The sequence below is a fragment of the Pollachius pollachius genome, assembly GCF_949987615.1.
Source record: "Pollachius pollachius genome assembly, chromosome: 2".
NCBI lineage: Eukaryota > Metazoa > Chordata > Actinopteri > Gadiformes > Gadidae > Pollachius > Pollachius pollachius.
The window spans coordinates 32,964,321-32,987,538 of NC_136935.1; the positions used below are offsets into that span (position 1 = coordinate 32,964,321).

A 23,218-nucleotide genomic window follows, 5' to 3' on the forward strand; every position below is an offset into this window, starting at 1 on the left:
TGATAACTCACATGTTAAATTAACATAACATGACGCGGGTCTCGAACTCTGACCTCGGATATTTATTCAGCCTCGTTCATCTGTTCGACGAACTGCCAATCCATCATGTTACATTCTCGCGATAGATGACCCCGATATATTAAGCGGCCTGAGGGGTGCCTCTTCCATTTGGGGGTGCGTCAGATTTCCTTGAGGGCCTTGGGAGGTACGCACCATTAACGGTTTCAACGGTTGCTTATCTCTGTACAACGAAGGAAAGGCACCATGTCGGACGCAGTGATTAGTTTCATGAAGGATTTCCTGGCTGGCGGGGTTGCAGCCGCGATCTCCAAGACGGCTGTGGCTCCCATTGAGCGAGTGAAGCTCCTGCTCCAGGTAAAATGACTAATAGAAATCAGACCATAAGGGCACCATGTTCTTGCGTCTTGCTCTTGCGTAAAGTAGGCCTTTGTGCATGGTCCAGTTTGGGTAGAGCGCGTGACAAGCCAGAGGCTTCACATGTGCAAATATAAATGCAATGTGTAAGAATGTCCGCGACAAAGCCATTAAGAATACAGACGTAAGCTCTTTAATATGAGCTTTTATGGACGTTATGCCCTTTTTTTTCTGGTTAATTCCATGCATATTGGAAGCCAAAGGCTGATTGACTTGAAACATGACTACTTTTAACCTACTATTATATAGTGTGCTACTACACCGCCCTATTGTCTGCTAATTTTTTGTAGGGATATGTTTGTATATATAATAACCTACCGTTCTGCCAAAACCAAACGTGACCGAATGAATATTCAGTGAAACCAAATTGCTAAATTTAACCCACGGCAAGACACCTAATAGGCCTACACTGTGCCATTCTCAAATGACTTGAGGAGTGGAAGGAGTGGAACATAAGCCTTTAACTATCTCACAAAATGGCTGGCTGGACTTCTGGAAGCAGTAGCCACACATCGAACACATGTGTTCAAACTTTTCAGAGAAAAAATTAATTACGTTTAATCTTTATTGTACTTCTCATTGTACATTGCCATTTAAATACCATTCTTTGCAGCCATCCTCTGCTCCGTCCCATCCCTTCACCTCATTCCCCTCCAGCTCCCTCATCTCATCATGCCTGTCTGTGTGTCCTCTGTCCGCAGGTCCAGCATGCCAGCAAGCAGATCACGGTGGACATGCAGTACAAGGGCATCATGGACTGCGTGCGGCGCATCCCCAAGGAGCAGGGCTTCGTCTCCTTCTGGAGGGGCAACCTGGCCAACGTCATCCGCTACTTCCCCACCCAGGCCCTCAACTTCGCCTTCAAGGACAAGTACAAGAAGGTCTTCCTGGGCGGCGTGGACCAGAAGACGCAGTTCTGGCGCTACTTCGCCGGCAACCTGGCGTCGGGCGGCGCGGCCGGCGCCACGTCCCTGTGCTTCGTGTACCCGCTGGACTTCGCCAGGACCCGGCTCGCCGCTGACATCGGCAAGAGCGGCGCCGAGCGCGAGTTCACGGGTCTGGGGAACTGCCTCACCAAGGTGTTCAAGACAGACGGCATCAAGGGGCTGTACCTGGGCTTCAACGTGTCCGTGCAGGGCATCATCATCTACAGAGCGGCCTACTTCGGCTGCTTTGACACAGCTAAAGGTGCGGCGTTTCGTCCCTCCGTGTTTTTTAATTCATTTGTTTAATCTATTCATTGATTGCCCGTTATCGTTAACCTGTTGCAACAGTAAGAGGTGGGTCATTTGTGTTTTGGTTTATTCCCCCCTTTCTCCCCAAACAGGTATGTTGCCTGACCCCAAGAACACACACATCTTCATCACCTGGATGATTGCCCAGACGGTCACCGCGGCCGCCGGTATCATCTCATACCCCTTTGACACTGTGCGACGTCGCATGATGATGCAGTCCGGTCGCAAAGGAGGTGAGTCACCCCGTTTCTCCCGTCACTAGAACCCACTAGCCCTCGGTCAGCCTGGTATGAACCTCGCCCTGTACCGTAGTCCGTCGCTAACCCGACTCTGTGTCCCCCCCCCCGCAGCTGACATCATGTACACGGGAACAATGGACTGCTGGAGGAAGATCATCAAGGACGAGGGCGGCAAGGCCTTCTTCAAGGGGGCGTGGTCCAACGTGATCAGGGGCATGGGCGGGGCCTTCGTGTTGGTGCTGTACGACGAGATCAAGAAGTACACTTAAAGACATTCGACCCCTGCTTAACCTCCCTCCCCCCACACCTCAAGGAATCCCCCCCAACCCACACCAAGTTGAAAATGTCTTAATCCACGTGGTGGTTTGAGAACATCCGATCACCCTCGTTCAGGTTCTCCTACCTGCTGAGTGGAGAGGGGTGTATCAGAATTCAGGTAAAAATCTTCGGAAACGTGGACACATCCGTCCAACGGTGTGCCGAAGGGAACACGCTTTCAGCCTTACAATGAGATCGAGACAGGCTGCAGTCGCACACTGAGGAGAGTTTGACATATATCTTGGTACAAAACAATTAGTCCTCATATTTTCACTGTGAAGTTAACATTGTTGCATATCATATCAGCCCTCGCAACATCTTTATCTTTTAATAAAAAATGTATTACTACTTTTGAGTTGATTTTTACTCATGTGTTAGCTTGTTTAGGAAAGCTTTGGTTATATTGGGTGGGGGGATAGGAATAGAGTATTTATTCAACCTTATTAGTTGGTTTAGTTTTATGACATTAAGGCCTATTTAAAGTAGTGCAATCAGCTGTTTATATGTATTAGGTATCACAATCTGGACACATGATGATACACAAGATGATAAATAGAAGCTTTCTTTATTGAACGAAGACGAATCGCATCAGCACTAAAAACGTTTTACTCTGAGAAATCAAACAATGGCAGTTGGTTTAGCACCAGTCTGGGCGAGGCGTGCCTTTCTTGGACCTGGGTGCGTGGGTGGAGGTGGGCGTGGTGCTGTTGGTGCTGGTGTGGTGATCTCTCTCTGGTGTTCTGGTACGTCTGTGACCGGCACTGGTGGTGAAGAGACCCTTCGCTGGAGGGAAACATCCATGAATCAGATGGTTGCATCACATTGTACGGTTCATGAATGCCTGAGTAGGACACATTACAACAAGCTTAGGAATCGTGTAGAAGCTAAGATTTCGTGGGGCAGAAGATAAAAGAAAAGAATACAATGAGATTTCACGTATCATTTTCAACTCTTTTTTTTCTCTCTTGCTCAACCTTAAGAAAGACATTACTTTTATGCATATTTTCTAAACGAATGCCTATAATATGATATATTGATCTTCTGAATTTATTTCGGTGTGAGAATAATTTTATAGCACGTACGGAACGATCCGCCATATAGGCCTGCTACTCCTGGGGAGTATTTGATACAGTCGTTGGGAGTCAGAGCACAAGTTCCCCACCGAGCCAAGCCTATGAAGACATCCCGTCCACGACCTGAAGAGATGCATCGCGGTTCGTGGGGACCCACCTGTCACCACCCTGCCGGGGGGCCGGGCGGTGCGGAAGGAGGGGCCGAGGAGCGGGGTGGAGGAGAGCGGGGTGGAGTGAGGGCAGCGGGAGGGTCCCAGGTAGGAGGCCTGTCTCTGGTGGTCTGCCAGCTGGTCTGTGCGCCGGAGTCCCGGCGTGGCCTTCACCCCCTCCAGGCGCTTCAGGAAGGCCTGTGAGGGAGGACCGGGTCAACGGACTACAAAAATAAAAGCGCTTGGGCATTCTTTGTTTTGTTGCAAATTAGAAGGCTTTTTCCACTTTTGGATCAAGCTAATATTTGATATCGAGAGTCACTATGCTGCCTAGTTTGTGCCAGGGATTCTGAAGGAAAAGCAGTACCCCCACAAACACACACACACACCCACAAACACACACATAACCCAACATAACATGCCAAAGTTGTGCAATCGTAAATACAGACTAAAGCCAAAAAGGATTTTTGTACCATATCCTGTTTACATTTATTGCCTCGCCATTACATATCTTATGAACACGCTGACTTTTACTTTGAAACGTTTTACTCCAAATATGTCATGCCTGAGGTCAACATAGTTCCATTAAGAGATCCAACACAGTCTTTCGGCTTAGAAGATAAATCCACAGCCAACCAGCCAACTGATGTGTGTACAGACGACGTATCCGCCTGGCTCGACTTAACGAAGGCTCGCTGTATTCTGTTACCTCACTCTAAGAATAGAGAGAGCGACAGAGAGAGAGACAGTAAGAGAGAAAAGAGAGACAGAGAGCGGGAAAGAGAGAGGGAGAGTGACAGAGAGAGAGACCCAAAGCGAGCGAGCGAGAGAGACAGAGAGACAGAGAGAGGGAGAGAGTGACAGAGAGAGCCAGAGAGAAGAGAGAGCCAGAGAGGGAGAGCCAGAGCGAGTGATAGAGAGAGCCAGAGCGCAAGCGTGAGAGACAGAGACAGAGACAGATAGGGAGAGTGAGAGCCAAAGAGGGAGAGAGAGACAGAGAGAGAGAGAGAGAGAGAGAGAGAGAGAGAGAGAGAGAAGAACAGGATGTTCTGGAGACCAAACCTGCCCACTTAACCAACAAAATAGACCATAAAGCAGTCATCTTCATCAAAAAACATAATGCATTTACTTGGAAGGTTGCAGGACGTTGTCCTATTTTAACTGAATTAAATTAATAATTAGGAAATAAACTGCCAACTGTGCCGACTGTTCCTCACCTCTGAACCACACTAAATCGTCAAGCACACCTCTTTAGTGTAGCTGTCTCCTAATTGAACACCTCAATCGATCTGAGATTGGTCGTGTCTCTGGACCCCATGCCTTCCACATGGGGGCGTTCAGTGTCTCCCTCTCTGAGGGGAGGTAGAGCTGGGGGTGAGGGGGGGTCCTGGGCCATGTTGAACTCTGTTCTAATGTCACTCTTTGGGCTGGAGGGCCACCTGCTGATTTCCGTCCCCCAGCCCCCACCCAGGCTCTGCTTTCACTCTCCCTCCCTCTACAGGGAGGGAGAGCCCATGTGCTTGCCCAGGGGGGAACACCGGTCTCTCGATACACTACCCGAGTGTACATTGGGAACACAAACACAACAAAACATGAATGTTCTCATCATAGCATAGATTTTCCCAGGGCTCCTAAGACACAGGGACACAATTATATTGAGATCACTGTACCATCATGGCTCCTTCTAATGGCTGCTACAGGTGAATAAGGCCCCATCATGTCTCCTTCTACAAGTAAATAAGGCCACATCATGGCTCCCTCTACAGGTGAATAAGCCCCCATCATGGCTCCTTCTACAGGTGAATAAGCCCCCATCATGGCTCCTTCTACAGGTGAATAAGGCACCATCATGGCTCCTTCTACAGGTGAATAAGGCCCCATCATGGCTCCTTCTACAGGTGAATAAGGCCCCTTCATGGCTCTGTCTACAGGTGAATAAGGCCCCTTCATGGCTCTGTCTACAGGTGTATAAGGCCCCATCATGGCTCCTTCTAGAGGTGAATAAGGCCCCATCATGGCTCCTTCTACAGGTGAATAAGGCCCCATCATGGCTCCTTCTACAGGTGAATAAGGCCCCTTCATGGCTCTGTCTACAGGTGAATAAGGCCCCTTCATGGCTCTGTCTACAGGTGAATAAGGCCCCATCATGGCTCCTTCTAGAGGTGAATAAGCCCCCATCATGGCTCCTTCTACAGGTGAATAAGGCACCATCATGGCTCCTTCTACAGGTGAATAAGGCCCCATCATGGCTCCTTCTACAGGTGAATAAGGCCCCTTCATGGCTCTGTCTACAGGTGAATAAGGCCCCTTCATGGCTCTGTCTACAGGTGAATAAGGCCCCATCATGGCTCCTTCTAGAGGTGAATAAGGCCCCATCATGGCTCCTTCTACAGGTGAATAAGGCCCCATCATGGCTCATTCTACAGGTGAATAAGGCCCCATCATGGCTCCTTCTACAGGTGAATGAGGCCCCATCATGGCTCCTTCTACAGGTGAATAAGGCCCCTTCATGGCTCCTTCTACAGGTGAATAAGCCCCCTTCATGGCTCCTTCTACAGGTGAATAAGGCCCCTTCATGGCTCCTTCTACAGGTGAATAAGGCCCCTTCATGGCTCCTTCTACAGAGGAATAAGGCCCCTTCATGGCTCTGTCTAAAGGTGAATAAGGCCCCATCATGTCTTCTTCTACAGGTGAATAAGGCCCCTTCATGACTCCTTCTACAGGTGAATAAGGCCCCATCATGGCTCCTTCTACAGGTGAATAAGGCCCCTTCATGACTCCTTCTACAGGTGAATAAGGCCCCTTCATGGCTCCTTCTACAGGTGAATAAGGCCCCTTCATGGCTCTGTCTACAGGTGAATAAGGCCCCATCATGGCTCCTTCTACAGGTGAATAATGCCCCATCATGGTTCCTTCTACAGGTGAATGAGGCCCCATCATGGCTCCTTCTACAGGTGAATAAGGCCCCTTCATGGCTCCTTCTACAGGTGAATAAGCCCCCTTCATGGCTCCTTCTACAGGTGAATAAGGCCCCTTCATGGCTCCTTCTACAGGTGAATAAGGCCCCTTCATGGCTCCTTCTACAGAGGAATAAGGCCCCTTCATGGCTCTGTCTACAGGTGAATAAGGCCCCATCATGTCTTCTTCTACAGGTGAATAAGGCCCCTTCATGACTCCTTCTACAGGTGAATAAGGCCCCATCATGGCTCCTTCTACAGGTGAATAAGGCCCCTTCATGGCTCCTTCTACAGGTGAATAAGGCCCCTTCATGGCTCTGTCTACAGGTGAATAAGGCCCCATCATGGCTCCTTCTACAGGGGAATAAGGCCCCTTCATGGCTCCTTCTACAGGTGAATAAGGCCCCTTCATGGCTCTGTCTACAGGTGAATAAGGCCCCTTCATGGCTCTGTCTACAGGTGAATAAGGCCCCATCGTGGCTCCTTCTACAGGTGAATAAGGCCCCATCATGGCTCCTTCTACAGGTGAATGAGGCCCCATCATGGCTCCTTCTACAGGTGAATAAGGCCCCATCATGGCTCTGTCTACAGGTGAATAAGGCCCCTTCATGGCTCTGTCTACAGGTGAATAAGGCCCCTTCATGGCTCTGTCTACAGGTGAATAAGGCCCCTTCATGGCTCTGTCTACAGGTGAATAAGGCCCCATCATGGCGCTGATTCAGGCTCACTCACCAGGTTCTCCCTCTCGATGCGCAGCTGCTGCCGCTGGCGGTTCAGGGCGGTGTGGTAGATGCGGGCGGGATGTACGGGGTCGCTGGTGTGGGTCCTCCCCGACGTGGTGCTGCTGGTTGGCCGGGGCGACGGGCGGGACAGCTCATGCAGCAAGCGCCGGTTCTCCCGGTCGATGCGGCGCACCTCGTCGTTGGTGAAGGAGAAGTTCTTCCTGCTGCCGGGCCTCCCGGGCCGCTGCTGCTGCTGGAGGAGCAGCTCCACCAGCAGCTGGCTGTCTACACCCAGAGAGGCTGAGGGACGGAGAGCGGCCACGGTGAATCATTCTGCAGTGTATTCAACAGTGGGATCTAGCGGAACCCATTTGGAGAAATGCAATAAAGTGTTTAAATAGGAATTGGGGGCAGGGGGTCTGCAACCTCAAAGCCAGAGACCACTAAATCCAACACACTGCACCTTTAAGCAGTGGCAATAATTAGACTGTCAATGTTGACAATGAAAGAAAGCTAACACGACTGTCGGTTGATGTAACGAGATCTAATTTGATATAAAAAATGTATTTCTGTTCATAAAATGTGTATGTCTTTTTTCTTTTACATTGCACCAAAAAAATAAAACATGATCCATACTTGGTTTTTAACATAAGACTGTAGTATTCTTGACCAAGACTGGTCATTTGGGATGGTGCCAATTGATAACATCTGTGCAAAGCAAATCAATCTAAAAACCTCAACCTCATTATGGGTACTCAATTCCTTCTGCATTCAAGCAGATAACAAGCAGCAACTACAAAACTGTTTTGACTCACGTTCATCCAAATTGGATCCAAAGCCTTGATCTTCCTGTGGTGCGTCACTGCTGGCAACACTAGTGGGGCCCCTGATTCGCTGTTCCTCCTCCAAGGTCACTTCCCCGACCCGAGCAGTGAGGTCGAACCCGGGGATCGGGCTAACCAGGCCAGGGGTTGACAGGGGCGTCACATCCGTTGCAGTGTCTTCAGACTCCCTCGAGGGAGTCGGGGGTCGATCGACACCTCTTGACGCTGACGAGCCCAGACCACCAGGCTCGCCCCCCTTGCGCCGGGAGGAGGAGGGGGGTATTGATGCCCTGGGCCTGTCCATGGTGGAAGAGGAGGGCTCCAGAGAGGAGCTCGCATCACTACTATCGCTCGAGGTATAAGTATCTGTGTCCGTGTCCGTGGAAGAAGGAGATGCGCTGCGAGTTGTACGCTTTCTCACCAGCTTCTTCGGAGAGGTTAGGTTCGCGCCTTTCACTCCGGATGATTTGCGGGAGAGTCGCGTCTGCGTTTCTTCATCTTCGCTCTCGTCTTGGCTTTGGTAGTAGCCGTCTTCGCCATCGCTCTGCTTCTCGTCTGATGACAGTGCGTAGGGGGCTGCTTCTGCGTTGCTCCCTGGTCTCATAGTATTGGCTCCATCACCGACCGCGTTATCTGACGTGTAGCCTATAGATGAACTTGACGCCCGGCTTATTTTCTCCAACTCTGCTCGGGGTCCGCGGTCGACTACTTGAATCCCACCCGGGGTGGGCCTACAACGGTCCACACGTCCCTCCTGTCTGGCATCGTGAGGCTGAGAACTCTTGCTTTCAGAAAGGACAGTGGTGACAGTCTCCTTCTCCGACTTAGTCCCATGCTTATTGGGGTACTCGGAGTCACTATCGAAGAAGGAGTGATCCACCTCACCATCTAGGTCCCTGGGGGTAAACATGACCGGCTAATGGCCCAGCTCTTCACCCGAGGAAAACCTACGGTAAATCAGTAGACACAACATGCTATTAGACCGATGTCTGGCCCTAATCTGCTGTTTACGCATAAAGTAAAGCTGTGTGTTGACTGCCCGTTATACGCTAGCCGTTAGCACAACAGTGTCTGGGATACAACGCTCACCTTGCTCTCTGGTCCACATCACGGAAAACGCCTCATGTTGCAGAAGTATTGACTTCAAGTTTAGTCGCTATGTTGACAAGACGAAAAACAAAAAGAAAACGGTCTTATTTGCTTGACGTGTTGAGCTTGTTTATCTGGTCGTCGTTAGCTAGTAACAGATGGGCGACGTTTGACAAGAAGCTGTGTGGTTACTAGGCGACGTCACTTCCTGACAACAGGCAGTCGAAAATATATATTTTTGACATAAAATGAAATATAGGCAAACACATAATTGTTTTAATATGTCAATTATTATATAGTATAAGATTATTAGTTAATTCAATTAATCATATTGTTAATAGTTTACAATAATTGTATTAACTAAATTCAAAACGAATTCAAATAGTCGAAGACATCATATGCATACATTTTTCCTACATCTATGAAGAAATTAAATATTTTATGTAATATTCCTCTAGCAAGCCAGCAATAATAGTAGATGACTAGACTATTTTATATTTTATTGATCTCAATTTCTCTTTTTTCTCTTTTTTGCATTTTTGACATAAAATGAAATATAGGCAAACACATAATTGTTTTAATATGTCAATTATTATATAGTATAAGATTATTAGTTAATTCAATTAATCATATTGTTAATAGTTTACAATAATTGTATTAACTAAATTCAAAACAAATTCAAATAGTCGAAGACATCATATGCATAAATTTATCCTACATCTATGAAGAAATTAAATATTTTATGCAATATTCCTCCTGCATGCCAGCAATAATAGTAGATGACCAGACTATTTTATATTTTATTGATCTCAATTTCTCTTTTTGAATCATGTTAATGGACATTTTAGACTCATTTAACAAAGCATTTTAAAAACAGATGAGCCATCTTCGCAATAATCTTTACAGATTAAAAAAATAAAAAATCATTATAAACACTACACTATTGATGCAAACATCATAGCCATAGTGCCAAGCTGTGTATTTGTTATTATTCTCATTCTGTATGTACATATTACAAATGCCAAAGCCCAATCAGAAGATCCGGGGCCTCTGAGGGAGACAGAGGTTGTAGTAGGCCGTTTGATCCCAGAAGTCTGGACCCTTCCAGCCACACCAGCCCTGTGGAGAAAATCAGTGACAACATAATTAGCACTGCTATTAAGACATTTAGTATAAACTTTTTTCCAATGGGACTGAATTTGAATTATTTTGATACATTATCATTAATGAGGGGTTAGGCCTTTTGCTCAAGGATGCAAACAGGTTAACTTCGGGGACATTGGACACCCTAACCACTTACCATCCTGCCTCTATCATTAAACCCGGTTAAGACTAATGTGTGTACCTGACAGGGATCTTCAGTACCATGTCCATCTAAAGAATCCATCTTCATTTCCTTCTCCATCTAAAGAATCTATATTCACTACCATGTCCATCTAAAGAATCCCTCTTCAGTTCATTGTCTATCTAAAGAATGTATCGTCAGTACCGTGTCCATCTAAAGAATGGAGCTTCAGTTCCTAGTCCACCTTAAGAATCTCTCTTCAGTTCCTAGTCAATCTAAAAGAATGGATCTTCAGTACCGTATGGATAAAGAGTCTCCGGTACCTTATCGCTGATGACCTGCAGGTCCTCTGCGCCTGTGTAATGTGGGTCCAGGATGAGGTATCGGATCTGGCCCGTGGTCTCGCTCCAGGCAACGCCGAGAATGGTATGGGCCAGGACGCCCCCTCCTGGAAGACACGTTTAAAAGTCCAGTTAACGTCATTATATATATTGGGATGGTGTAAAGGTCTTGAATGAAAGCGTTGGTTTTGTTTTTTTTGTGTTACAATACAACTTGTGAATCCATAATGAGTTGAGTCCTACACAAATATGAACTGTTACAATGAAAGAAGTGTTTCCAATATGACAGAAACCAAAGCTAAAACAGGGATTTAGTAATGATAATAATATTCATAATAATAACAGTACATTACATTTTCCATAGAGACTTTCGAGTCAGGGGCATCTGATGCCAGAGAAGGAGAACTTGATTATCCATTATGAATGTTAATAATATAGGGAATAGTAGTGATTAATAATCAATAGTAGTGAGTTCTAATGAATAGTAATGAGTAATATTCAAAAGTAATAAGTTCTAATCAACAGCAATGAGTAAATATCATATTCAACTCACCGATCATCACAGGAGTCCCTTCAGTTAGGAAATGGTTGGCCAGCTCTCGGCCTTTCGACGCCAACTCACAGCCCTGACTACAGATTACATACATTGTTTGTGGTGTTGCTTGTATATCGTTTAAAATTAGACATATTACGCATACAAACGCAAGCACACACACAGACACACACACACACACTTTCATCCACACACACTCAGAATAATGAGACTCTAGCACACACCTCACAAACATGATCTTGGACGTGATGCCCAGCAGCTGGTCCAGAACCGCTGCCACCTCGATGGAGCCGATCCACTGTCTGGAGCCTACGAAGGACGCCTGCTTGTCTCCCATGTCCACCAACGCCTTAGAGAGAGGGCCTCCACAGTCATGACTTCATCATATGATACAACATCATTTCACATCATATCATCTTGGCTAACAAATATTCATATTTTTGTCCTAGAACCTTCAGGTTTTATGTGGAATTTAGAAGACGTATCTGGAGACAAAACTATACTGCACGATAAATACAATCCTTTCAGATTCCTGTTTGCTACTTTGAGGTGGTTCTTCTTTATAAACTTGTTCTTTCTCCAAATTTTTTATGACAACTCCATTTGAGCTTTAAGGACTTGATTGTTCCCAGCCTCACTTGTTGGTCACCTTGGATCAAAGCATCTAGGGCTAAATTACAGTTTAGTAAGTTGGATCCATTTATTTATCCACCCACCTTCCTACCTGCCCACCCATCCCCCATCTCTCTTTATAGATGTGAGGAGCTCAGCAGCACCTGTTGGATCTCCCTGTGGGAGGGCACGGGCCGCTCGGCGTAGCCCTGCTGCTGGAACCAGGAGCAGATGGTCTGCAGGGAGCGGTAGGCACAGCCCCAGCCGTTGTCCTCCATGCGGTCTTGCATGTAGTGGTGGTAGCTGTAGACCCCCTGGACAAGGTACAGCTGGGGGAGGAGGAACACAATTATGAGACTAAGGTCTGCCTGGAGATGTGGCCGTAGACCGCCTGGACCAGGGACGATACAATACAGGAGGCCTGTACTATACTATATGATATCCATCTTGGACATATTAAATAATTGTATACAATTCAGATGGTTAGCTTTGATTTGAATATAATAAGGCACAATATAGTTATAATAATTGAATATACTACAATATACAATAATCATATTGTACACACTTAGGCGGGCCATCTGTGTTATAGTACATTCAGCATTATACAACCTAGAAATATGATGCATAGAAATCCTTTAGATGTATACATTATGCATGTATATGATTATAAACAGACATAATGCATTTCTTCTGTGTACCTACATTTCATAGTGAACATTTTATGTGTAGTCTCACCTTGCCATTGTCCAGGCTGGGGTGTGTGAGGACCTGGTGAGGGTTCCTAAGGTAGCCGTCTTTGTGCACTTGGTCGGGGAAGCGGAAGGCGTTGGGTTTCCTGAAGTAGGGTCTGTCCTCTGGCAGGTCAAACCGCCCATGCAGCTCCTGTTGACATGAGCTCTTTAGTGACCAGTTCAGAATATGCACGCCAGTAGAATCCAATATACCAAAATAACAAAACGACATGCCAAGACAATTATATTTGTTCACTTATTATAATACCGAATGGCATATTGGCCGTCAATAATTCAATGGGAATGTATTGATAAGGGGACCTTGCGATGGCTCTCCAGCTGACTGTCAGGCACTCCTGCTGGGTATACTATGGTCACCAGGCCCGTGGGCTCTGGGAGGAGGAAATGGTAAGGCTCAGGCACCAGAAGAGTAGTTCCCTTCATGTTCTGGAGGGCTGCTTTCTCCATCTCACTCAGCTGACTCGTCAGCGCCTCCAACAGGCGATTACAAGCACTGCAGGACATCAAATCACAAACAGCATCAGAAACTTAATCTGAATCCATTGCCAAGTAGGTTTTCACATTTAGAATGTGCCATGTGTTGGTAAAGAAAGTGCATGCAAGAAAAATAAAAAAAATAACTTAGAAAATACCCTAACCCAAAAAAATACACCTACAGATGTAAAATCTAAACCAGGTGTAAAAATGATCACGGCATTGATGTTGCAGCTGCAGCAACAATCCATTGTAGAAACATATTGGGAAGCAAAAGTTGAGCATTCAGTACAGTCAGTATTCCATATGTGTGCATTAAATATGAATGATGGTACACGCAGACGTACACTCCGATGGGTTGGTGGCCGGTGGAGCGGATGACACAGTCCATGGGGAGCGTGGTGTGGAGGACATGGCCGCTCTGCAGCGTCCTGGTGAGGGTGGGGACTGGCAGGGGGCCTGGCCTGGACACCTGCTTCATCAGGCAGAGGTTTATCACACTCTAGAGGAGGAAGGAGGCACACACAGGCACACACATGCATACACACATGAAGGTACATGCAAGCATACACACGTTTACGTACATGCACGCACACACACAAATACACGTATTCACACAAACACACACACACGCAGTGAATAAACAAACAAATAATGAAAACATCTATATAGTTATAGGCCTTCACGTCCCTGTAGCCCCAAAATCTTTACCAAGATGACACAGAAGAAACACTGCACTCACCTCTGTTACAATCTTTTTCATTTTCTTTTTAGAGGCCTTCTTGCCAGTGTCTTGGTCATCACCTCTAAAAAAAACGGGAAAATACATTGTGATGTGTGGAATGTGATGTGTGTGTGTGTGTAAAATACACATGACCGAAAAGCTTACTTTATCCATCGTTGCAGCTCCTCACAGAGTGTATTTGATGATACTTCTCCAGAAGGAGAGTATACGTCCTTGTTTGGCCATATAACAACGGAGCTGTCACACACTGTGAAGACCAGTGACTCCGACTTCACTTGGGAACGAAGGGTCTCAAAGGTTTGAGAGATGCTCTTTTTAATGGCTGATGATGAACAAAACAAAACAGGTACATGTTAGCCAAGACAAGACACAGCTGGGCACAGTTAAATAAGCTGACTCAAGGTTTCTTTATTAAATGTTTTTTTGTAAAAAAAATCGACTTAATTTAACACAGATCTTTTATCATTATATTACCGGATATGGAGTAGTTTATCTACTAAATGCATCTCAAATAAACTGTTACAGTCCACAATGATAGATTGTCACTACTTGTAGGATATTTGGAAGTATAACTTGGAATGCTCATGGATCAATAAAACATGTACGTACTGTAGTTATTGTTGTACAACAAACAGTTATCTCTTCTAAAATAAATGATGATGAAGAAAAAAAAAAGCAATGAACCTACCATCTGTGCTCTCAGGGTAACATCTCAATTCGAGTTGACCTTTGACACGCCAGATTATCCCATTCTCCGGTACAGCAGAGTCCGTATAAACCTGTAAGAAATCAACATAATCATCACACTAGAATACAGCTGTCATTCTACTTTGGCTTTTCTATCCTTAATACATCACACCAGTACCTTTTGACACAGAGACGAGAAAAACCAAATATGACTTCGCATTATATATGTATAAAAATCGTATAATGTAACTTTAGATAGTTAGTTATCACAATGATCTTGACTGTTGTGTAAACCAGCTGTCTGTAAGGTAACGTTACTAGCTCCGAGCTGTCTAGACAAATGCTATCATTGTCATGGCGTCTTAGTGGAATATTTCAAGATTACCCCATGACAAAATAAACACAAATGCGTTCATCTTTGAGACAGACTTACCATTGTCAGAATATACACTTGGGAGTGAGTATAGTATTCAAACTATTCTTTGCGATTTACTGAACAGCGGCTCATGTCTGACGCTTCTTCAACGTGTCATCCCTGCGGCTAACGTTATTGGGTGAAAATGGCCCCGCCTAGTCACGTGGGCATCTCTTTAAAATGAACAACACACTTCCGACGAACAAGGACAAAACATATAATAGTTGTATTTTATTACATGAATGCTTAATTGTGACAGTATACATCTTCTATAGAAACATTCACATCATGTGATAACAGAAGCAACATTCAAATTACTTAATGAACCTGAAAACACACACACACACACACACACACACACACACACACACACACACACACACACACACACACACACACACACACACACACACACACACACACAAATATATATAGAAAATCAGACCCGGTCTATGGTACACTGATTAAAAGAGGGCTCTCCTAATTCTCCGGATAAAAGGTTTGGAACACAGTATGTTTTTCCTCCTGTAAGGTGTGAAGTGTATTCATGATGGTGTTTTAACACCAGTGATTGGAGATGAGCGTATTATTTCCTATGAGGTATGGTTTTATTCGGGGGGCTCCAGGGCGGCGGGGGGTTGTCCTGGAGGATAGCCTGGATCCTCCTCTCCTCCTTCTGCCTCCTCAGGTCGCGCTCCTTCCTGGTCTGGAGAACATACATGAACCAGTCAACTCACGTACAGACCGCTCCCACAAAGCAACTATGAAACGACATACATTTACTCTTAGAACTTCTGGGAGACAGAGGTGAGAGTTGTGATGAGAGAGAGAGAGCAGAACGCGGTCAAAGGTTTAGGCTCAGAACACGTTCTGTGTGGGGTGGTGTACTCACCAGCCACTTCTCATACATCTCCAAAGCCATTTTATCTTTCTCTTCCTTCTCGCTCCTCTCCTCCTCTGCCTTCGTTTTGCTTTTTTTGCGCTCGATGGTCACTTTTTCACCGATGACGTTCTTCTTCCTCTCGCTCCTGGTGCAAAATAAGTCCAGACACAGGTTATTATCAGGATTTACCACATCATAAAATATTAAATAATGGAATATTATATATATAATACAATTAAAATAAATAATTTTATTTTCAAGAAGATTTAAATATAATTGCATCAATGAGAATGATATGGCCGTTTGAATAAAAATGAAAACTTTTCCGGACAGAAAGATTAATATATATATATATATATATATATATAAAGTTTTCTAAACAAACTTACCAATCTGAAATAGCATATTTGCTGTTTGTCTTACGCTCTTCCTCCTTTTCCATTTTCTTCTGCTTCAGTTTGTTTTCAGCTTCTTTTTGTATTCTGTACTTCTTTCTCAACAGCTCGTCATGCCCCTTCTTCCATTTCTCAAATACCTGTAATAGGAATATTGGGGACATCATTAGGAAACATTCCTATTTTAGACATTCATTAACCTTTATGAAATGACTCTGCCCTACCTCTATAGCCATCTGCTTCTTCTCTTCTGAATCTGCTGCTGCTTTCTGTTGTTTTCTTGCCATGGCCTCTTTTTCTCTGGCTTTTGCTTTCAGCGTTTCACTTTTCTTTTCCTTCCAAGCCTCAAAAGACGCCAGTGCATTTTCCTTCTTGTCGCTCTCATCCTGTTTGATGTGACGAAAGAAGTGAATCAGTCGTTAGCGGTGTGTATAAACATTGACGTCTCAGTCTCTGGCCCCAGAACAACGGGACCAAACTGTAAAACATGATCACCGTTTTATGTTTTTCTTCTTTAAGGGAATCCTCTCTCTTCTTCTGCTGTTCTCTTGCTTTCGATGTCTCCTGTTTCTTTCTGAGCCATTCCTATTATTGGATCAATCAAATGAAAACATGGTTGCACATGGAATAAAGTTTGACAACTGCCAAAGTATATAGTACCTTATAATAAAAATTAAAAACTCAATAACTCAATCGACCGATCCAAACATAAAGACATGATATGGGTACCTGGTAAACCGCAGCTCTGAGAGAGTCTCCTGCCTCAAGCTGGGGCTGACCCGGAGCAGAACTGTGGTCCAGCAGCTTCAGGCTTCCCAGGTAGCGGGACTCTACTCTGGAGGAACACGCACTCTTGGACCTGCCAGAGCTTCTGATGAGGGAACTTGGTGGCCTGAGCAGAAACACATACAGAGCAAGCCATGTTGGATCCCTGATCAATTTGGTGTTCTGTATTTTTCGTAATAAATTCAAAGTAAATTCTAATTCCAGAGTGAAATCATTTTTGGATTATTCAATTTAGATTTTGTAAATATTGAAATTCAAACTCAGTCCAACACCCATCCAACACAGGTTTGAAGATATGTAGGCCTATAACACCAACATTGTCGTTTGGGCCACTGGGTTTGTTTGACTAGGGATAAACAGCCAGCCTACCTGGGATCAGATATGTTTCCATTGCTATGGCGATGTCTGGCCGGGTCCAGCTGTTCTTCCAAATCTTTCTAGACGACAACAAAAAAATTACTTTCAATACTTATTTTGAAATGCGATGCTCCGTTTGGATTTTAAATACAGCCCCAGGTTGGTTTGAGAGTGCGGAATTCATAGGTTCTATTTTCTGCCTTGCTTGATGCCTTACTTGAAATTCTTCAAACGAGGTAGAGTATTTCCGCTCAGGCTCTTTGCTGTCGTCCGAATACAGACGGTCTAAAATGATGAGATGGTTATCCAAAGAAACCGAAGAGTAAAGATAATACATTACAAATAAATAGATGTGACAGATAATCTGTAAAATATACTGTAATAGACACATGAATTGACCTGGACTGGCAGAGTCCATCGTGGTCCTGGTGAGGGAGGTTAACGGCTCACTTCGGGGTAACGACAAAGACTGACTACTTGACGACGTGGTGCCATCCCCCTCTGACCCCTGTCATGTCAGAGAAACCACAGAAGAAGAAGAAGAAGAAGAAGAAGAAGAAGAAGAAGAAGAAGAAACGTTCCATTGAAATGTACATACAAACACTGAACAAACACCCATTTTTGAATCCTTTCCTACACACACATTATATTTAGTCTATAAATCCAACAAAAACCCTATACCCACAGGTGGACTATGGTCTCTGGGTCTGTCCCCCCCATCCATGGGGGGGACAGGTGTTGGGTGTGTGAGGGACCCGTCAGATGTGGAGTGGAGGCTCTGTGAAGACTGGGGTTCTGCAGAAGTGCTCTCTGCAACCCGGGGGCCCGGACCGTTGGGTCTCTGCCTGGCTCTGGGTCTGGGTCTGGGGGCAGGCCTACCAGCGGCGCCATCTACACCAGCATCTACACAACACAGAAAACTTTAATAAATGATCGCAAAAAGAAAAATTCCAGACACACGTCTCCAACTCAACTATGATCTTAGAGGGACAGGATGGTCTAGTGGCTAACAGGTTGTTTGACTCCCCGGACAAAAGGGTCTGGGTTTGATCCTTGAGTGAGATGCAATTATCCCCACCTGCTATTTCCCTGTTGCTTGGATGAAAGCGTCTGCTAATACAGTGAATGAATAGAAAACCTAAAACCTAAAATAACAAAATCGAATGTTGATGAACCCTCTTTCAGACCGACCGGTTGAGGGTGGATCCACTGGGCCGGGTCTCAGCTCGGGAGAGCCAGAGTTTGGTCTCTCCTGGTCTCCAACCCAGTGGCGTTCCTCTTGGCTGTTGCCAGGAGGAGACGTGCGACTCACTGCCTCGTCCCCGCCATCATCAAACGGTGAGGTCAAAGGCGACTTCGGTGCCGGGCTGTTAACATCAGACGTCTGGCGTGACAGCGAAGTCGACCAAAGGGACACGTGATCCCCGCCGCTTCTGTCGGCCGAGTCTCCTCTGTCGACGCTGGCGGCAGGAGACGGCGTGTGATCGGACGGACCCCCGGTGAGGGTGTCAGGGCGGTGCTTCTCGGGCGCATCCTCGAGGGATGTGCTCTCCGACGGGGAGCCGCCTCTCTGGGTCTTGAGGAAGGAAACTCTTTTCTTTGCAGTACCGTGTTTAGACTCATCGTCTGAAAGGTCAAAGTCGTTGAACTTGGCTTTGCTCCTCCCGGTCTTGAAGGCACTGGCTCGGTTTCTCCTCGACCCGAGCTGTTTCAGAAAGTCTGCGAGAAAATTGTATGACGCGGGATGGTTAGTACTAAAGTGCAAAACGTGATTGATCTTTACAGGTATGTATTACACATGTAATACATGAACTACAGTGTAATAATTGTATTCCTCTTTACCTCTAGGGGGAGATGTTGCACGTGGTATGTCTATTCGACTCTGATCCATGGACTATGATAAGAAAACTGATCTTAGACCATAATAAATGTTCTATGGCTGGTATGTGACATGTGCATTTAGCCTACCATTAAAATAATTCAGTTGGGTATGTCTACTGTTGCATGGGTTCATATGCAGTCGCAGTAAAAGTTAGATGATGGAGAAGAACTACCTCATTGGTCTAACGGTTAATAGAATAGATAGTTATGTAACTTCTGGAAATAGAAGAACACCATGATGGGTTATGAATAAATTAAATTGCCTGTAGCATCTTTTACAACACATTTGTACTATGATGAGGGTTTTCTTCGACCATCTTAGTGTCTCACCGTTTTCCTCATCATCTAGGTCATCCGAAAATGAATATCGGTCAGCATTTGTTCGGCTGGCCCTGGCGGAGACCACAGCCTGCAGTTCATCCTAGAAGCACACGAGTTGAGCAATGAAGCACCTACACACGAGTTGAGCAATGAAATACCTACACTCACACACGCAAACACACTCACACAAACACACACACGAACGCACACACGCAAACGCACACACACACGCACGCATACTCACGCACACAGAAACACACATATACTACCTCACACAGAAACACACACACGCACACACACACACACACACACACACGTACACGGCACACGGCATGGCATTGTTTACATTTATTTACTACAAAAAATGCCAAGCTACAGTAGGCTTGAGATACTTTACCTGGAAGGTGGTTCTTCTGGACACCTTTGGACTTTTAGAATAAGCCAGAGTAATAAAGTCCTTGTCGGTCATTCTGGAAATACAGACATACGTGCCTTATCCAGAAAGCTAAAGGACGGAAGCTATTTTGTGCGCATAGGATTTGAAATAAATATGATGTGACGCTATCCTCCTGACCGAAAAACTATAAATATATATTCGGATTATTTACAAAAGACTCAGTGTGACGATTACACATCAAAACCATTCAAACAAAGTCAACCAGCAAGCTAGCATTAGCCTGCTGATTTTGTTTTCTATGGTAACCTATGGTAACGAGGGGACGGCAGGAATTCCGGGTTGCAGTACGCATGCGCAATCTAATCTCAGTATTACGACTATATCCATCATCCATGGATTACGTCTACCTATGTACCTACCAATATATTTACATATGTATTTATCTCTCTCTCTCTCTCTCTCTCCCTCTCCCTCTCTCTCTCTCTCTCTCTCTCTCTCTCTCTCTCTCTCTCTCTCTCTCTCTCTCTCTCTCTCTCTCTCTCTCTCTCTCTCTGTGTATAACTATAAATATAAATAGCTATCTATCTATATATAGCTATCTATTCAAATACACAAATATGTAAATGTGTGGCTCTCAAGTCTGTTCTTGTATGTTACAATCCAGTGTATTTTCGGAAAAATTATGTATGACATTTCAAAGCACATCATAGCACATACAATTCCTTAAAATAATCATTTAGGTTAATTGGTCGTGGTAACATGGTTGCTGTATGTATTTCCAATGATCGTAAGTGATAGAATGTGCATGCATTTGTGCATGCATGACTTTGTGTGCATAAGTGTGTGTGAGTTTAAGTTTGTCTTAATACATGTGTAATAGCTGCATTTCGAGGTGGCATTGTGTTAGATCTGATATTGCCTCTGCTCTATATATTGACGTTTGATTCTTTTGTACTACTGGGTACTGAGTACTGCTGGGACCCAGCGAAGCAGGCTGTGTCTACAATCATTATGTCAGCATCACTAACCTCGACCCCCGCGTTACGCAATACTGCAACATTACGCCTTATGTCGGGCTATGCTAAATCGTTTCACTCATTCTCTCCTGTTTTACTATTTCTAGTATAAACTATACAAAATCACAGATGATGAAGAGGAGGAAGAGTGTTCGTGTGTGTTTGTGTGTGTGGCAAGGGAGGGGTGGGGGGGGGGGGGGAGAGAGAGACAACTGCACACAAAATGGATAAAGCACTAAACTGTGTGACATCAGTGTGGGAAGGGAACGCATCGCTGCTTTGCTTTAGGGCAGTGCAGTTCCATCATGCGTGATCGACCAAGGCATGATGACCTGGCACACTGCAGAACCCCCCCAGTACAGTAACCAATGTAGGTTAATAACACACCACTACACCCTATCAACTGTATCCATTGGACTCTATACGTGCTGATGTATTAAGGGTAATCGCTTTATTATTGACGCAACATGGGTAGTGCTCAGAATGAGAACTAATGTTGACTTTTATGTGCTTCAGCATAAAGGCCTCTAGATATATTTAGAGCCAACAGATGTTGCTGAAGGAGATCATATATGTATATATATATATATATATATATATATATATATATATATATATATATATATATATATATATATATAGGCCTATGTATAAATATATATATGCATATATGTGTGTGTCTGTTTGAATTAATTCCTGTTATAGGCATGGGCATTATTATGACCTGGAGAGAACTACTCTTCCAGACATAGTTTTGAGGTTTTCTGATAAATTATACATGTCTACTATTTTATCCATGGCCTCTTACCGGTATCCCCACAAGTGCATCCAGCTCAGCAGGGTTGACGCAGTGGGGACCCTCCTAACCCAGGCCGTATAAACCCATGATATTAGCAACACAGGACCACAGATTCATATTCAATTAAACTCGTCAGCATGTTCCACTCTACTCAAACATTCCCCAGGGGCCTATTGAGAGACCATTGTAAACGATCAAGAAAGAAAGCTAAACCTGTCCTGACTGAACCAGACACCTCCATGTTGTCCAGGCTGCCGTGAGCTTCATTCATCCAGCGGCCATTGTGGTTCCGTGTTGGTTCTAAACGTTAGTTTACGTAAATCTGAATTCAGTTCCCCCACCCAGCTAACAACTAGAAACAAGATGGCCACCCATAGGTGAACATATCGCATGGCTGCTAGTGCCTTGCCTCATTGGGTCTGCACCCCGCAGGGATGATGGCAGGAGAGCAGATGGAGAACGACTCTCTGCCATTTCTAAGATGTCTTTTAAAAGACTTGCTTTTATCTCTCTCTCACACGCGCACACGCAAACACACACACACACAAACACACACACACACACACACACACACACACACACACACACACACACACACACACACACACACACACACAAACAAACAGAAACTCACTCTAACACAAACAAACACACACACACACACACACACACACTCCCTCTCTCTCTCTCTCTCTCTCTCTCTCTCTCTCTCTCAAACTCTCTCTCACACACACACACACACACAAACACAGCTTACTCTCTAGTGGGAATAACTACACTTTAAAGTAAAATACAAATCCGGAAGCAGGAACAAAAGCAAAACAAGCTATATTCTGTGGATAGCCCCCTCGAATGCTTTTGTTTATTTACTCGATTTCACCATAAGGACCAATGTGTACATTCATAGGCCCATTGACCTCCACAGCAATATGCAATGTCTTTGTCACAATGCACTAGACGTAATGCATATAAGTTATTGCTTAGTCTGAGTAACACAATGGCTCTACTCATCTATAACTCCAAATATATTGGTCTAGGAGAGGAGAAAAAGCATAATGACCTCAACATTAGAACTATCAATCAAACATCGACGTAATGGAACATGTAATTACAAATGATTTCCAAATAATAATTACAAATGATTCCAATAACAGAAGGATGTGTTTTCATAACTTTGTGTTTGGACATTTTAATTTTGCGTTCTCATTCCATTTGTTTTCTTGTGGTTTCCATTGCTCATTTAAACTCATTAAGACTCATATAAATAAGTGTTATTTAAATATGTGCTGTATCACACATATCCATTTAAGAGCATATGCAGATCTGATCATGCAGTGTGGATAGGGGTTCTAAGCTTTCACGATTTGTTTATTTTATAACGTCAATGACGACAATACCTTTTTATTATTTTTTTACCAAATAGTGTTCGGCCCTCAATTAAGGAGTTACAAAACAGAGGTACAGAAGCAACCCTC

General features: G+C 44.7%; 4 protein-coding genes across 4 annotated transcripts; 1 reads left to right on the top strand and 3 right to left on the bottom strand.

The window, feature by feature from the left end:
* Positions 1-243: 243 nt before the first annotated feature.
* slc25a4 (solute carrier family 25 member 4) lies at positions 244-2,178 on the top strand (the record flags this gene model as incomplete). Its single annotated transcript, XM_079759079.1, has 4 exons — positions 244-375; positions 1,137-1,623; positions 1,763-1,903; positions 2,021-2,178. The coding sequence occupies exons 1-4, from the start codon at positions 265-267 to the stop codon at positions 2,176-2,178; spliced, it is 897 nt and encodes a 298-aa protein (XP_079615205.1). The 5' UTR covers positions 244-264.
* Positions 2,179-2,843: 665 nt separating this feature from the next.
* Positions 2,844-9,173, bottom strand: cfap97 (cilia and flagella associated protein 97). The gene is made up of 5 exons (XM_079729973.1): positions 9,042-9,173; positions 7,944-8,899; positions 7,139-7,428; positions 3,458-3,647; positions 2,844-3,010 (listed from the first exon to the last, which is right to left on the bottom strand). Exons 2-5 carry the CDS (start codon positions 8,860-8,862, stop codon positions 2,865-2,867), a joined length of 1,545 nt encoding a protein of 514 aa, XP_079586099.1. The 5' UTR covers positions 8,863-8,899; positions 9,042-9,173; the 3' UTR covers positions 2,844-2,864.
* A 559-nt stretch (positions 9,174-9,732) lies between these two features.
* ufsp2 (ufm1-specific peptidase 2) lies at positions 9,733-15,013 on the bottom strand. The gene is made up of 12 exons (XM_079730458.1): positions 14,927-15,013; positions 14,495-14,585; positions 13,951-14,128; positions 13,804-13,867; positions 13,409-13,563; positions 12,888-13,080; positions 12,571-12,717; positions 11,997-12,161; positions 11,445-11,569; positions 11,221-11,297; positions 10,650-10,774; positions 9,733-10,160 (listed from the first exon to the last, which is right to left on the bottom strand). The coding sequence occupies exons 1-12, from the start codon at positions 14,927-14,929 to the stop codon at positions 10,074-10,076; spliced, it is 1,410 nt and encodes a 469-aa protein (XP_079586584.1). The 5' UTR covers positions 14,930-15,013; the 3' UTR covers positions 9,733-10,073.
* A 327-nt stretch (positions 15,014-15,340) lies between these two features.
* map9 (microtubule-associated protein 9) lies at positions 15,341-20,031 on the bottom strand. The gene is made up of 13 exons (XM_079730757.1): positions 19,929-20,031; positions 19,541-19,631; positions 18,521-19,048; positions 18,015-18,232; positions 17,729-17,837; positions 17,547-17,614; positions 17,342-17,409; positions 16,916-17,078; positions 16,682-16,771; positions 16,411-16,572; positions 16,181-16,326; positions 15,801-15,936; positions 15,341-15,614 (listed from the first exon to the last, which is right to left on the bottom strand). The coding sequence occupies exons 1-13, from the start codon at positions 19,998-20,000 to the stop codon at positions 15,495-15,497; spliced, it is 1,971 nt and encodes a 656-aa protein (XP_079586883.1). The 5' UTR covers positions 20,001-20,031; the 3' UTR covers positions 15,341-15,494.
* Positions 20,032-23,218: the final 3,187 nt, after the last annotated feature.

Excerpts from the sequence above, each read along its gene's own strand:
- cfap97 (XM_079729973.1), bottom strand. The coding sequence starts at position 8,862 with ATGTTTACCCCCAGGGACCTAGATGGTGAGGTGGATCACTCCTTCTTC. Across the intron at positions 3,648-7,138 it reads GCATCGAGAGGGAGAACCTG|GCCTTCCTGAAGCGCCTGGA; the intron begins GTGAGTGAGCCT and ends CCTCCCTCACAG. Across the intron at positions 3,011-3,457 it reads CCCCGGCAGGGTGGTGACAG|CGAAGGGTCTCTTCACCACC; the intron begins GTGGGTCCCCAC and ends GTTTCCCTCCAG.
- ufsp2 (XM_079730458.1), bottom strand. Across the intron at positions 11,570-11,996 it reads CCCACAGGGAGATCCAACAG|GCGTTGGTGGACATGGGAGA; the intron begins GTGCTGCTGAGC and ends CCTCTCTCTAAG. Across the intron at positions 10,775-11,220 it reads AGGGACTCCTGTGATGATCG|GAGGGGGCGTCCTGGCCCAT; the intron begins GTGAGTTGAATA and ends CGTGTCTTCCAG.
- map9 (XM_079730757.1), bottom strand. The coding sequence starts at position 20,000 with ATGACCGACAAGGACTTTATTACTCTGGCTTATTCTAAAAGTCCAAAG. Across the intron at positions 16,573-16,681 it reads AAGAAGAAAAACATAAAACG|GATGAGAGCGACAAGAAGGA; the intron begins GTGATCATGTTT and ends CACATCAAACAG. Across the intron at positions 15,937-16,180 it reads AAATATGCTATTTCAGATTG|GAGCGAGAGGAAGAAGAACG; the intron begins GTAAGTTTGTTT and ends ATTTTGCACCAG.